Source organism: Petaurus breviceps, unplaced genomic scaffold, assembly GCF_028583685.1.
Source record: "Petaurus breviceps papuanus isolate PSGF00001 unplaced genomic scaffold, PetGlider_PUasm1.0 164, whole genome shotgun sequence".
Classification (NCBI taxonomy): domain Eukaryota; kingdom Metazoa; phylum Chordata; class Mammalia; order Diprotodontia; family Petauridae; genus Petaurus; species Petaurus breviceps.
Window position 1 is genome coordinate 6156801 of NW_027185735.1, and position 16492 is coordinate 6173292.

At 36.6% G+C, this 16492-nt stretch overlaps 1 protein-coding gene across 4 annotated transcripts in view; it reads right to left on the reverse strand.

Annotated features, from left to right (window-relative positions):
• The window catches only part of RALGAPA1 (Ral GTPase activating protein catalytic subunit alpha 1), a 323542-nt gene that overhangs the window by 94199 nt on the left and 212851 nt on the right, over positions 1-16492 (reverse strand). For all 4 annotated transcript variants that reach the window (XM_069082259.1, XM_069082260.1, XM_069082261.1 and 1 more), the window contains 2 exons: positions 7924-8788; positions 5503-5574 (listed from right to left, as the gene is read on the reverse strand). In XM_069082259.1, the coding sequence (XP_068938360.1) occupies positions 5503-5574; positions 7924-8788 (937 nt within the window). The remainder of the gene's footprint in view (positions 1-5502; positions 5575-7923; positions 8789-16492) is intronic.

Consider the following 16492-nt stretch of genomic DNA (forward strand, 5'->3'; position numbering starts at 1 on the left):
AAATACCTATTTTACAAAATGTCTTTTAAAAACAGAGACAGAAGGCCCTCTACAAAACTGGCTGTAGTACTGATATCTAAATCAGGTATAGAAATAGAAAAAAGATAATTATAGATAAATTTTTCTAATCAAATACAATTCTTACAAAATATGTTTCTATCCTCTCAACTATGAACCTTGCCTCATATTTCACTGAAAAAAATGATGACATTCACAAAGAGCTCCCTTTTCTACTCTCCTCATCTCTTATCACTCAGATGACTTCTACCCCTACCTCCTCCTTTAGCACATAAAAAGACACTCTTTTTGCCAAGGCAAACTCCCATCTATATGCACAAGGAATCCCATTCCATCCTATCTTCTCCAGCAAATTTCCCTTTTATCTTCTCTGTTCTGTCACTGTCTGCTGGCTACTTCCCTGTTCCCTACAAACAAGGTGATATAGCATCATCCTGTATCTCTCCCTCTCTTTATGACTAACCTCCTTGAGAAGGCCATCTAAAACTGGTACCTCCACAACTCTGACCTAATCATTTAGCCAAAAACGCTCTCTCCAACGTCACTAAAGATCTCTTAGATGCCAAGTCTAATGGCCTTTTCTCCATCTTCATCCTTAGCCTCTCTGTAACTTTTGATACTACTAAGCACCCTCTTCTCCTTCATACTCTCTCTCTCTCTCTAGATGTTCATATGACTGCTTTCTTCTGTTTCTCCTCTTACGTAACTACCCCCTCCTTCTCTGTGTTACATTCTTTGCTTGATATTCATTTGGGTCATTCCCCTAACCACAGTGGCTCCCAAGGTTCTGTCTTGGGCCTCTGTCTCTTTTCTTTCTATACTACTGTACCTGGTGATTTCATCAGCATCTAGTTTCAATTATCTCCTCTCTGCAGATAACATTCAGATCTACTTTTTGGCACTAACCTCTCTCCCAACCTCTAGACTGCCAGTAAAGCATCTTGAATTGGGTGTCTCATAGATAGTTTAAAAAACAGCAACTCCCAAACTGAACTATCTTTTTTTTTCTTTAGTATTTTATTTTTATCCCAATTACATGTAACAACAATTTTTAACATTCAGTTTTAAAACTTTGAGTTCCCAATTCTCTCCCTTCCTCCTTCCCCATTCCCCTCACTGAGAAGGCAAGCGATTCAATATAGGTTATTATATATGTGTAGTCAGAGGAAATATTTCTGTAATAGTCATGTTGTACAAGAAAACATAGACAAACAAACAAACCTGACAAAACCACCACAATGATAATAAAGTTAAAAATGTATGTTTCAATCTCTATTCAGCCACCACCAGTTTTTTCTCTGGGGATGGATAGCATTTTTCATCATAAGTCCTTCAAAGTTGTCTTAGATCATTGTATTGCTGAGAAAAGCTAAGTCATTCACAGCTGATCACCTTATAGTATTTGCTTTTACTTGGTATACAGTACACTTCACTTGGCATCAACTCATGCAAGTCTCTCCAGGCTTTTCCTAGAGCATTCCACTCATCAATTCCCACAGCACAATAGTATTCCATCACAATCACATACCATAACTTGTTCAGTCATTCCCAACTGATGGGCATCTCAATTTCCAATTCTCTGCCCCTCAAAAAGAGCTGTTATAAATATTTTTGTACACATATGTACTTTACCTTCCTTTTTGTTTTTTGATCTCTTTTGGGATACAGACCTAGTAGTAGTATTGCTAGGTCAAAGGATAATCGTGGCTTTATACCTCTTTGGGCATATGAACTGACTTATCTTTTCCCCTCAAAACCTTCTCTCTTCCTCACTTCCCTATTACTGTCAACGATATCACCATTCTCTCAGTCATCCAAGCTCACTACCTAGGTATCATCCTTAAATGCTCATTTTCTCTTATCCTCCAATATCCAATCAGTTGCTACGTCCTGTTGCTTTTATCTTACTTACTTTATGTCCTCATATTCTCTGAGACTACAAACCACCCTGGAAACAAGTCCTTATCACCTCATGCCTGAACTGCTGCAATATTTTGCTGGTTAATCTCTCTACCTCAAAACTTTCTCCATTCCAATCACTCAGTTGTCAAATTGATCTTCCTAAAGTACAGATCTGACCATATCAGCTCCCTACTAAATAAATACAAAAAAGGAAGATGGAGCTGATGGGAAGAACAATCCTTGACCTTGGCCTATACCCTTTATTTCCACAAAGAACAATGGATAATGAATGGGAACCAAGTAAGATGCTCTGAATTCATTCACAGTGTTCCTGTTGAAATGTTTGATTTTTTACTTCAATCAGACATAGATGGCAGCATGAAGCACCATGTTCTTGCTTTTGAAGGTGACTCTCTTGTTTCTGTGTTTTACTGGTTACTTTGCTGTAGATCCAAGGAAACTAAATTCCTTCCTGTGCCCAACTCAAACAACAGCAGCCAATTCCTTTATAGTTTGTCTTATACATCCCACAGAGAAGAGTTTTTTATTTTTATGAAGGGTGTTGGGACTGGGAGGTGCCTTGCGAGCTGGTTAAAACCAGTTTGATTTGGTATAGCCATGTTAAGGCTAATAAACTCAAAGATAAAGCATTGCCTTTCACCTTCAGTCTCTCAATTCTGTGGTACAGTTAAAGTTAAGTGTTTTGGGTTCCTGTCACTCATTTCTTATTTAATTAAGAAAAATAATTAAGGCGTGGCTAGGTGGCACAGTGAATAGAGCACTGGTCCTAGAGTCAGATGGACCTGAGTTCAAATCCAACCTCAGACACTTAACACAAAAGCTTAGCCATGCGACCTTGGGCAAGTCACTTAACCCCAACTGCCCTCCAAAAAGCAAAAAAAAAAAAAAAGCTTAAAAAAATAATTAAAATTAATTCATTAAATTATGAATATATCTCTTTATTTCACTGGTCATGATTATTTTTCTATATTCCCCAATGGATCACAGGGCAGTCCCTCATTAAAGTCACAGTGGCTATTTTTCTAAAATGCTATGTAAGCTGAATCTGAGAGATACTGGGCCTTTGACCAAATTGGGAATATTACTGCATGGTCACATATCCAAAGCTACTCCAATATGTCATGGTCCAGTAACAAACAACAATGGACGCTACATGCCAAGACTGTTCCAAGTTGTCATTTGTTCTCTTCCTCTCCTAGTAAGTAGCAGTAAAATTTTGTTAACTGCTATCGCCTCATGTGGCACTACTATTCTTCATCTGGCTTCATCTGAACCACTACCTTCCCTACAGCCATTTGAAATTTACCTGTTTTATCTACTTTCATTAGCTTTCAGCCAATGTCTTCTACAAACTCTTGCCTATAGAGTCAAGATGTAGAAACACCAAGTTGTGGTATTAGCGGCTGCTACTCGAAAACTGGCCAAATAGATAACTTGTTTAATTATATTTTCTCTTCTATAGTGTATTAAGGATTACACCAGACTTTCCTCATAACAACTCTATGAGGCTGTTAGTGCAATTATTATCACCCCCATTTTACAGATGAGGAAATCGAGGCAGAGAACTGGTAAGCAATTTACCCAGGGTAACACAGTTAATGTTGGAGGAAGGACTTGAAATCAGGCTCCATCTAATGTTCTTCCTACCTAGCCCATGATGCTTCCACAAAAAATGCATTGGAAAGAACACTAGATTAGGAATCATAAGACCTAGGTTCAAGTATGAAAATATAATACTAATTACCTGTGTGACCAGGTCACTTAAACTCTCTCTGCCTAAATTTCTTCCCCAATAAGAAGTGTATACCTCAATACCACCTAGTTTATCAGTTTGTTATAAGAATCAAATGAAATAATGCATGTAAAATGCTGTGTAATTATTAAGAATTATGTTAGCTGCTATCAGATATATCAGCTCCTGACAGTATGGCTTCTGCATGTGATAAGCGGTACAAAGGAGTTCAAGAAGATAGAATAATTAAGATCTCTTAATTCAACTTTCCAAATTTGGGAATACCTACTATAACATTCCTGACAGCTGATCAACAATTCAGCTTTCCTGAAACATTTCTTGTGATACAAGAACTCATTAACATAAATTACATTTTTAGAAAGCTCTGTTAGAAAATCTTTCCTTGAAATCTACCTTTCTCTAACTTCCACCTCACTGATCCAAGTTTTGCTCTTTATGATTTATCAAAATAAGTCTAATTTCTCTTCAATATAACAGCTCTTCAAAAACCTCAAATATTTTGTTCTTTCCTTTCTTCATTAGTCCTCTTTTTCCTTGGTTAAATCTCCAGTAGCTTTAGGTAAGGATAGAATTAAGGGAAAGTGAGCATATTGCTAAATAGGCATGTGGTAATCAGTCAAGAAGAAACGAAAGAGGCTAGAGGCAGAGGCAATTAGTTCAAGGGAAGGAGAAGCTGGTGGTGCATAAGGCCAGAGAGATTGTAAGGTAGAAATGGGAGGAAAAAGATGGGTGGCCTCAACTTTTTTTTTTAAAGTAATGTAGAAGACAAGGTTATTTTTTGAGAGGGAAGATTTCATTACAGGGAAAAAATATAGAACAGCAATTGTAGAAACATAGACATTTATGCCACAGTAACACAGCATATTGCTTGTTAGCCTTACAAAATAGAATGTGTTTAGAAAGCAATGCAAACAAATAAAACAAAAGCCCAAATGAAGTTAGGCTACTGGACCCATCAACATTCATGGATTTTTCTAGTAATTCTTATTAGCCTGGGAGCAGAGATAGATGATAACAGGGGAGAAGACAATAACAGAGGAGAATATTAAGGTTTGGTGACTGGCATGGAGGGTATAGAAAAAGTGTGCTAGCAAGGGCATTTAAAAAAATATTTATGGGGGCAGCTAGGTGGTGTAGTGAATACAGCACTGGCCCCATAGTTAGGAGGACCTGAGTTCAAATTTGATCTCAGACACCACAAAACTAGCTGTGTGACCTTGGGCAAGTCACTTAACCCCAACTGCCCTACCTTCCCCCCTTCAAAAAGCAAAATAAACAAACAAATAAATAATAAAAATACAAATATTTACTTTTTTAGTTTTCTAGCAAGGGCATTTTTGAAGTAGAAGACCACAGGGTTCTGGCTAGACAGGAACAACAAAGAGGTGATGAATGCAAAGATCAAATTTATTGTGTGGAAACAGACTAAGTCACCCATATCCTTTCTTTGTTCCTTCTTCTGAAACACTAATATATTCATGTCCTAGTCTAAAATCACTGGTATCACTTTCTGCAAAAGGACTTTAGAAGTTTTTGAGACAACTGACTCATTTTACAATAAGAAAAAGTGGTTAGTTTAAATGATGTGTTCAAGGTCACAAAACTATTATCTGAGATAGGAGCTACATCTCAGAATCACTGTCAAGCTAAAATCAGACATCACAGCAAACCTTTAGTAGAGATTTCTAAGTTGAATAAACTATATTTTGATTAACATTGCTTTAATTTTCTAATTTAGCTATAACATTTAAATAGATACGGAAAAAATGGACTACAGCTATATACAAATGACGATTTTCAGTACTTACCACTGTCTTGAGTCCAAGTTTCTAAGTTCTCTAAGTAGCTTTTCATTTTTCTTCAGGAGATGAAAACTCCTCCTAAGAAAGGGATGGATAAACATTTTCATCACCTTCATAAATGAATGATACAACAGTTCTGGAACATATCTTCTACTCTCCTTATGGAGTGTTTAGATTTCTTGTCTGTATCTCTAATACAAAGGTGAACAGATCCTAAAGATTATTAACTATTATTTCTACCTAAGGATCTGATATTTTTCCATCAGAAAATTATATCTATTGATCTCTTCAATTTTACTCTTGAAGACTATGTGTGGTCCTCTAGTCTTATTCCAAAAGGAAGAGACAGGACTAGGTGTGGATTTTATCTGCAATACATGGCTTTAAAAAATAATAAGTCACTGCCAGCCCCGGAGTCAGGAGGACCTGAGTTTGGTTCCGGCCTCAGTCACTTAACACCCACACAAAAAAACTAGCCATGTAACCTTGGTCAAGTTACTTAACCCCAACTGCCCTCCAAAAAAAAAAAAAAGATAAAAAAGAGCAAGTCAGGAGGTTTTAGATGAAATAAATTATTTATAAAACACAAACCATCTGTCAAAAAATAATAATTCAGAAAGAGTTTGGATACCCCAACAAGTCAAATGATATTTATTACATAACACCATTTGCCCATAATGATAATTAAGAATAATGCATTTGGAGTTGGTAAAAAGATTAATATTCCTGTTCTGGGCTTTGCGCCTTAGGCAAGCTACTTAGTCTTTTGAACCCTCAGTTTCCTCATCAGCAAAATATGGGCAACACATATGAAATAATAGTAACAGGGGATGTCTCTATAGTGCTTTTTTTGCAAAGTGCTTTTATATCTTGTTTTATTTGTGTTACTTCATAAAACTGCCATGATCATCAAATAAATTAATGTATAAAGAATTTTGTAAATTGCTAAGGATTATTATTTTTATACCATAGAGGCATCCTATGCAACTGAAATTATTGTAAAGACTACATGGTTCTAAATTAGTCTACGGACTGCAGTTGCAAAACTGAAAATAACAGTCTAATAGCTGAAAGGGTACAGCAAATCCAGGATTTGAATGACAAATCTCTCGACATGAAATTCAGCCTTCTTTCTACTTTCTACTACATCACAGAGGAAAGCCTATGGAGGTCAAAAGAGCCCAGGGAATCAAAGCTCAGAGAAGTAAATGGTCTATACAATGTTACACAATGACTTTAGAGGCTCCCAAAGTTAACCAGATAGCTCGAACAGTCTTCTAATTGACCCCTTGTCTTAAACTTAAGTCTCTCTACTCTGATTTTTCCTGTACAATGCTATTAAAATCATTTTCCTTAAGCTCAGATCTAAGCATGTTATTTCTTTAATAAACTTCCGGGGGCTTCCAATTGCCACCAGAATCAAACAGAAACTTCTCAAATTAGGTTGAAAAGCCTTTCACAACCTATCCTTTTCTGCCTCACTAGACATTACTATCCTGCTGGCATCTGTGATGCAGTCAAATTGGCCCTTCACTGCTGCCTCTTTAGAATCCCTCTCTTCCTTCAAGATACAACTTAAGTATTACTTCCTAAATGAAGTCTTTCCTTATCCCTTCAATCGTTAGTGCCCTCCATTTGAAACAACCATATATTTAACCGTTTTGTACTATTTGTATTATTTTACAGTTTTATGTCCTTACTTTTTTTTTTTTACAGTTTTATGTCCTTACTCATTAGAATGTAAGTCACTTATGTGTAGGAATTAGTTCATCCTTTATATTTGAATCCCCAATGTCTTACACGGTACCTTGCACACAGTAGGAGCTTAATACATGTTTATTGACTGAGTGATTGAAGCAGTAATATTTGAGTCATCCTTCTATTATGTTTAATATAAACATAATAACAAATATGCTACCCTTTAACCTTACTTTTTTTCCTTAAGTAGAAAATTTAAAAAATGTTTATTACTTAATAGCCTATCTTAATCAATGATAAACTGTTAGTTAACAAAAAACTTAAGAAACTCTACACCTTCTTCAAATGGATAAAATTCTGATCAAATCTAGATGTTCTTTCTTTCTTAGATCCTAGAACCAATGTTTCAAATTCTGAAACTACTGTCTTGCAGTTACTTTTTATTTTCTAAGTATTTTTGGCAGGGAAAAAAAGCATACATTTCTTAAGCCTGAGGGCTACAAGTTGTACAGGTCTGCCATACAATTATCTTTTCTCTTTCTAACATTATCCACACACATATCTTTCCTACTTGAATATTAATATGCCTCCCAGGTCTTAACAAATCTGTTTCTATCTAGAGATTGTGGAGGGGTGGGAGAGGGAGGCAGGAGGAACCACTAAAAAGATTTTCTCATAAAACAAAAAGTATTTAAACATAAAACCCAAGTATTTCTTGTTCATCCTTACCTTTTGTCCCAAGAATTCATTCCCAATATACTGAGAAGCAATCTGCAATAATAAAATGCTGACTGAGGCTTCTGAGGTGTTGGTTCATCTTGTTCCACAGCTTTCATATTTAAGTCATTAAAGTACTTTTCAACAAATTCCCTCTCCTCTGTGTACTGCTTAAGGATGGCATTGATAACATCATTTTCTTGTTTTTCAGAGATGCATACAGGTTGTGGAGCAGGAATATTTAGTGAGACACCAGTCCTTTGTAAGCATTCAGGACTAGTAACACCTAAATACTGAAGGAGCTCATCAAGAACATCCTCTTCATCTCTTATCGTATCCCAAGTTGGAACTGTTTCTCTGAATCTCCTCTTAATCTGGAGTGCAAGTCCATCTCTAACAGTCATATCCTCTAGACAGTCACTAGAAGGTAGAGTATCTTCCAGATTCTCTTGTTTAGATAATGAAAGCATGAATGACACCGGTTCTGAGGAATATCTTACAGAAGGTGGTCCATAAAGGATGGCAGAGTCCCATGAATATTTACCCGACAGATCACGAACTATAATTCTGACATTTGAATTAGCTGAAGTGAGCCCAGCACATAATCCTCCTCCAGGCATATTCTCTTCTGATCTTATCTGGATGCAGGATACCAATGTCGTATTGTTCAATACAAAAAACTGGAGATTTGGACTCTCAAAAAGCTCAGGAGAAAGTTCAGAACTTTCACTGTAATGATTGTCATGATTTTCACAAACCTGACTTGTTAGCATAGCAGGACCACCATTCATTGGATAGTGACCTAAGTGGTTTACCAGGTGGGTTATAACAGTACGAGCTGCAACTGAGATTAATCCTTGTTGAATCTGAGTTTTTACTGTAAGTAAAAAAAGGAAAGAGTGGGTAGACTAATACTTAAAACTTATAGTATCTAGCAAACAATATAAAAGCAAATTTTTATTTAAAAAGACCATGTTTACGAAATGCCAAAAAAATTTCACTATCACTATATCTAATATAAATACTACTTATTTCACTTTTTGCATTCAGAAATAAAGGGAGAAAAAATCAAATTTCTTTGCTGCAGATATGCTGACTCTGTAATTAATAAAAAGTGAGTCAGGAATGTTTCAATATCTTTGTTTGGTAGTCCCAAACTTAAACTTATGTTACTAAATCCAGAATAATGGTATGATGGCAAAGAGAAACAAGATATTGTTATCTCTCAGAAAATCAACAAGTTAAAAATTAAAATGAGTAATAAAACCATTGTAAAAAAAAAGCAATGAAATCAATTCTATTCATAAAATACCCCATTTCTTGAGTACGTTTCTAAATTCACATGGCTTATATCGAAACTTGACTATATAAACTCTGGATTTTATTGATAATGTACAATGTTTCAGAATTAAGGAATTTTCTGCTGGTCATGGATATAAGGGTGAAAATTAAGAATTGGGAAAGAGGCAAAGTAGTCTATCCAATTATTATATGTTGGGACATCGAATGTTAAGTGGGGAAAACCTTTTAGAGGCAGAAATGTTATATTTCTAAAAACAAGTGACTCTCTTGGGTTGGCAAAATCTAGTCTGCACATTTATGCAATTTGAACTCCTTTCTTTTGAATTAAGATTAAATGAAACAAATAAAGAATGATACGTGCCTGTTCAGATGGGTTACCCAGTAATAAAGGAAAAAGTTTTAAGGAAAGGATAGGCTAGTGAGAAACCTGAAATTAGTAGGCAGGAAATAAAGTGGTTAATATCAGGAACTGAAGGAAACAAAGGGTAGAGCAGAACAGAAATTAGAGCAAACATCTGACAATGAGAGTGAGAACTGGATATATTCATGTGTAAGGGGGAAAGGGAACAGGCATAAGCATTTATATGGTATCTACTGTGTGCTAGGCACTGTACATTAAGGCTTTACAATTATTATCTCATTTGATTCTCACAAAACCCTGTGAGGTAGATGCTATATATTACCCCTATTTCACAATTGAGGAAGCAAAGGTAAATGAAGCTTAAGTAACTTAGCCCAGGGTCACCTAGTCAGTAAATATCTGAGGTCAAATTTGAAATCATGTCTTCCTGACTCCAGGCCCAAAGCTCTATCTACTTTGTAATGTATAGCAAGGAGAAGGGTTCTTGGGGGGTAGAGGGGGAGGGAAATGAATGTTCAGTTAAATACAGAATTTTCAAGCATTCCTGATTAAAAAAAAAAAAACAACAGAACTGACTAGAAAATTTTGACTTTCAAATACAAGACTTAAGCATAAAAACGTAAACAGGAAAGGGGAATCTTAAGGGACTCCATGGGAAGATGATACTTGTAACTAATAAGAACTTTCTCATTATTAGAACAGTTAGAAGGAGTATATATAGAGGACACAGGTGTGAGTTGAATATGATGGGATAATATCTTAAAATTAAGGGATGAGAAAGAGGAATGCACTTGGAGAAAAGGAAAAGGAGAGATCGGATGGGTGTAAATTATCTCACATGAAAGAAGCACAATACAACATTTAAAGTGGAGGGCAAGATGGGGGAGGTGGCAGGGATCATTTGAACCTTATTTTCATTTAACTGACTCAAAGAAGGGATAAAATACACATTCAATTGGGTATAGAAATCTAACTTAATTTATAGAAAAGCAGGAAGAGAAAGAGATAAGAAAAGGCGGAGGGTGCTGATAGAAGGGAGGACAAATTGGAGGCAGTAGTCATTTTTTATTTTATTTTTTTTTGCTTTTTGGAGGGGGGAGGGTAGGGCAATTGGGGTTAAGTGACTTACCCAAGGTCACACGGCTAGTTTATTTTTGTGTCAAGTGTCTGAGGCTAGATCCTAACCCAGCTCCTCCTGATTCTAGGTGTTCTACCACCTAGCAGTGCCCCCCCCCCCTCCTCCCCAGGTGGTCGTCAGAAGGAAAACACTTTTGAGGAAGGATAGAATAAAGGAGAGAGAAAGTAGAGTAAACAGGGAAGAAATAGGACTGAGGGAAATACAATTAGCAAGTATAACTGTGAAAAAATTTTTGAAACAAGTTTCTCTTATAAAGACCTTATTTCTCAAATATACAGAGAAATGAGTCAACTTTGCAAAGATAAGAACCATTCCCCAACTGACTGATGATCAAAAAATAGGAATAGTCAGTTTTCAGATGAAGTAATCAAAGCTCTAAAAATAATCAATGCTCTAAATCTCCACTGACTGGAGAAATGCAAATTAAAACAATTCTGAAGTACTACTTCAAACCTATTAGATTGGCTAATAGGCCTGAAAAGGAAAACGACCATTGCTGGAGGGGATGTGGGAAAATTGAGACAACAGTGCATTGTTGGTGGAGTTGTGGATTGATTCAATCACAGATTTCAAGTTATAAGGGTTAACAGAAGCCTTTAAGTCTAGTCCCCTCTTACACATGAGAAAACTAAAGCTGAAATATTAAGTGACATGACCAAGTCAGGATTTGAATCTTGGTCCTCTGACTCCAAATCCGGCATTCTTTCCATTCTGGGAGTCATCTGTATAGAGAAGACAACTGAAACCAGGGGAGTTAATGAGATCATGGAGTAAGAGCATATAGTCTTACAGAATATCTCTGGTTGAGAAGGGGCAGTTTACAAAGATGATAAAATATCAAGGAGTAGATATACTGATAAGAAGGGAACCCTTCAAGAACACAGGCATGAAAACTGAAAGAGGAGGAAGCATCCAGAAAGGTATAATCAATAGTGTCAAATGTTCCTTTTCTGACATTCCATCTTCTGCCTTCAAGCATGGTCTACTTATTTAACACTTCCACTTCAGAGAATCTCTAGCTCCATTTAAGTCTCAGCTTAAGTGCTAAGAAGGCACTAAAAAGTGCCTTTTCCTATCTCTCCAGCTGTTAGCAATACTTATCACACCTGAAATTAGTTTGTATATGATGAATTTTCTTATTTATCTACCTGTTGTTTCCACTCAGCAAGCTCACTGAGAGAAGGGATAATTTTTGGTTTCTCCCCCCCTCCCAGCTCCCTGAAACTATCACTATCTGGCACTTTAATACATGCTTGCTTTCTGTTAAAATGAGAGGTAAAAAAGGATGAGGACTGGGAAAGCAGTTTGACTTGAGTGATTTGAAATGAAGGCAAACTGTAAGGAGATGAGAAGAAAATGGCAGAAGGTAGGTCACAGCTCTTTCTCTGCAACCCTCAAATAAACAAAAACCTCAAAATAGAATAAAATTAGCAATAAAAAGAAGAGAGAAATGAATAAAAACTTCCACAATGTAACTCTTAGGGCAAACAACACCTAAAGACAAAATCTATAGCCTAGTGGCTCCTGCCCACTATGTCCCTCCTTTCCCAAAGTCTGCTGTATTGGGAAAGTCCTGCATCCCTCCTTGTTGCTATGACTTTTGGAGTTAACCCTTGGCAGTATCTAGGGGTGGATCCTACTCCATGCATGAGTTGAGGAGAATGAATCCAAGGCTCTGGAATAAGGAAAGGGGAGTGGATGTAGAGAATTATGGAGAAGGAAGGGCCTAGATATGCAAAGATGGTTACAACTATTTAGGACCACATGGGCAAAAGCATGCATCTAGCAGAAGCCGTGAAAAGTGGAAGACAGACCTGCTTGAAAAGGTTTCTAAGGGCAGCTTCTCCCCACTCCCCAACCCACAGCAGAGTCCTTTTCAACCAGTCCTCCAATGTCAGCTAAGGGAGTGAAAAAAGTCAAAGAAAAGGGTATAAAGCCCAGGAGAGCGGGAATGGTAAAAGTAAATAGATTCAACTGCAGTGACCAACATAAGCTTTCCTGGAGCAGTGTCCCCACTGGTCCCCTTTACTCTAAGGGAAATAGGCCTTGTTTAATTATGCTAAGAGACACTAAGAGAGGAGAAACAGCAGGAGTTAGAGGTGAAAAACAAAACTGTTGGGCTTACAGAAAGAAAAAGACTGGTACTAAGAAACACATTTATAGCAAAAGACACCACAAACAAATCAGAAATTGTTCATAAAGATAGATAAAATCTTGATTAACAAGAGAAATGGATAAGCATTCAAACAAAAGAGTCATTTGAGTGGACAAGAATTTCAAAACAAAGGAAACTAAATCAAAATCCCTTTGGAAATGTGATGTTATTACAACAAATACTTAAGGACCCCCTGAAACAGTGGTGAAGCAACACCATGAAATCTCCAGAACAGTTCAGAAAAGCAATTAAAGAATTAAGTGGAAAAAAAGAATAAAGTGAAAATCTCAAAGAAATAAGCACAAAAACAGAGCACTTAAGAAAGAAATCAATTAACCAATCTATTAGCGAGCATTTCATAAACATTTAATCAACAAATTTAAGAAGAGACTAAAGAATTTGGAGGGGTGGTGAAGACATAACGGTAGATTCTCTGAGATAAAGCAAGAATGGGAATACAAAAATAACAGTCAGAAAGAAAATGAATGAAAGAAAATATTAAAAATAAACAATATTAAAAGAATGTTGTTCCTTGAGGGAACAGATTGTTTCCCCCTTTGTATCCTCAGTGCATACTATTACTTGATAAATGCTTGTTGACTGCCTAAGAACATATGAAAACTCTATAGAATAATATTGAACTTGAAAATAAGATGCAATTTCTTCCCCAAAACATAATTAAAATGAAAATCTTAATAAAATTATTCAAATAATCATGGAGAAAAACTGCAAACTGTAAAGAACAGATTGAACAAAACCGCAAGACATTAATAGAAAGACATTAACCTCCAATCAATTTGCCAGGAAACCCCATAGTCAAATTTTAGAACTAAATCATCAAAGAATTTTTTGCAGGCAGCAAGGAAAAAATTTTTTTCTTTATATCCCAAGGAGAATCAATCAGAAAAGAATAGGATTACTGTTGTATTCAATATGAAATCAACGGAAAAATTGAAAAGCAAAGTTGATATATTTTGAAAAGCTGAACCTGGGGATCAAAGGATATAAATGAATATTTAGCAAAAAGTAGAATATGAATCACTCTCACAAAAGAATAGAGAAGTATAAATGTTACTTAAAATGCAAGTTGACAATATAACAAAAAGTTAAATATAAAAACAGCTGTGAAACTCTAATAAATAAAATGTTTATTTTCATGGGATTAAGGCTTGACAAAGGCATGAATGTGGGATGGGTGAGTGTATGTTGCTGGATTTTATTTTTGTTTCAGGGAGTACAAGTACTAAGAGGCAACAAGAAGGCAAAATGAGCTAAAAATCAACCAACAAATATTTAAACATTTCCTAAGTGCTTGGGATTGTGTTAAACACTATGGATACAAAGAAAAAGCAAACAATGGCACTGTCCTAAAGAAGCTTTCATTCTGAGTGTTTATGTATAGTAAAAAAGGATATGCTAAATAGAGAAAAGCCAATTCAGAACTTAGGGATTCCAATGTCTAGCAGCCTAGTGGAAACTTCCCAGTAGAGAAGAAGATCTCCTCACTTTGGTTTCTCCTTTTCCTTCCCTTTGACTAGAAGAGGGCCCTGTAAACTTCAGAGAACTGAAGGACTGTTGGACTTCCCATTGCAGTCCCAGTCCTATCAGCGTCCCTAGAATGGTGGACATAGTGCCTGCATCAGGAGTGGAGAACAGATTTGACTCACTGAGGAATGGTGGCTTCAGGACTCTACTGGAAGCCCAAAAGAGAAGCTACACCATGGCTGGTGAATTTCATGGATATTCCATAAAGGGCATAAGACTTTCAGCAATAAGGAGCTTCTAGACATTTGAATCTTTGGGTTCTAAACTGGCCCATGGGATGTGAACAAGTTTGTTTAGTGTCTGAACCACAGTTTATAAAATCACATCATTTTGCAAAATCACATTTCTCCCTAGCCTCAAATCTCCCCAGCATCAGAGCATTTTCTCTGCCCCTTTCCCCTGCTAGCACTTTGCCTAGCAACCATTCATGAACTGTTTATCTCCCCTTAATATACTAACCAGCTGCACCTATGAATCCTTCACTGGACTATCTATGAGTAACTCCCTAGCCAATTATACACATCCTGAATCCTTCCTTATCCTAGGTTCCCAGCATCCATCTTGTCAAACATGACATTGATGGGTGGCAGACTTGGCACTTCTCAGTCAGCCCTGCCAGCTAGCTGACTTTGTGATGTTTCAAGTCTAAAACCACACTTCCATGCAGCACCCCCTTGGGCTATTTCCCAGTGAATTATGGGCAACACACCTGCACAGTAGATATTAAAACACATATTCCTTTAAGCACTGACCACTCCTTAACTCCTCCCTAATCCCACCATTACTCACCTAGTTAGCATAATTGGCACAGGTTATACTATGGATTATCCTATAAAAACTTACCCCTTTAAGGTTGCAGGTTCCCTAAGACCTCCTGCCAGCTATATAACATATAGTGTAACAATAAACTTATACCAACCTGACTTAAAGAATGCTTGGGTCCTGTGAATTCTTTCCAGACTGCCCACTCAGGGACTCTGGTTATTGGGGTTCCTGGATTCCTGAAACACCACCCCCCCCCAACAAGACATATACTTGGAAAACGTCAGTGAAAGAGTAAATAAAAGAACTGCAGTGATAAAAATAGGTTCAGCAAGGTATTATGATGCAAAATAAATCCACAAAACATATTAATATCATTGCTATACAGCACTATCAAGAACTAGAAAGAAATAAGATACGTTCCAACCAAACTAACTACAAAATGTTTAAAATATCTGTCAAGTAACATACCAAGATACACAAAAGATTTCTGTCTATACAATTAAAAAGCATTCTGTGAAAATGAAGATTTAAATAATTAGAGAGTCACCAATTGTGGTTAAATTCTGGAAATGAAGGGAAAGTGGCAATACCACCCAAGTTACAGAAGTTAATGAAGTAATACTATTTAGAATGAGGTACAATATGAAAATAAATTCAGAAAATCAAAATTATTCATGAAAGGGGCATAGAATTACCAGGCCTCAAACTTCTATCTTCTCATTACTCTTCCTTCAACTGTCCTTATTGATAAGACATGATCACCTTGGTAACATACAAACATGGAAAACAAATATGTCCAAATCTCTACCACCCATAAAAAACCTTCACTATTAGATCCCGTTATGCCATAGTTATTGTTTCTATCTCCTATTCTCATTTTAGACTGTCTGAATAAGCTATCTATAATTGGTGCCCATTTCACCTCTCATGTTCTTTTTAAAAACAGGTTTTTAGGAAGAAATTGTGGAAAGATGGTGCTATGTTAGGACAAAAAGGTTTCCAAATCCCCCAAAAAGTACTCCATTGGGGCTTAGAAATGCATCACTTTATGAGGCCAGAGGGAATCTCCTCTAGACTCTACCACACACCTAGAGAATCTACAGAGGGACCCCTGAGTTATGTGGAAATTCTGGGGATAAGTAAGGTCAAGAGCCAAGTACAGGGGGTAGCTAGCAGGCAGCCTCCCCCTAAAGCCTTCAGGGCAGCTCTAACACTCTCAGATAGAGCCTAGCAGAAAAAGAAGAGTACTAGGTGGTTGTAAAAGAGTATTGCATGGTTGTTCAAGGCAGGACCAGATTAGTACTCTGAGAAATGG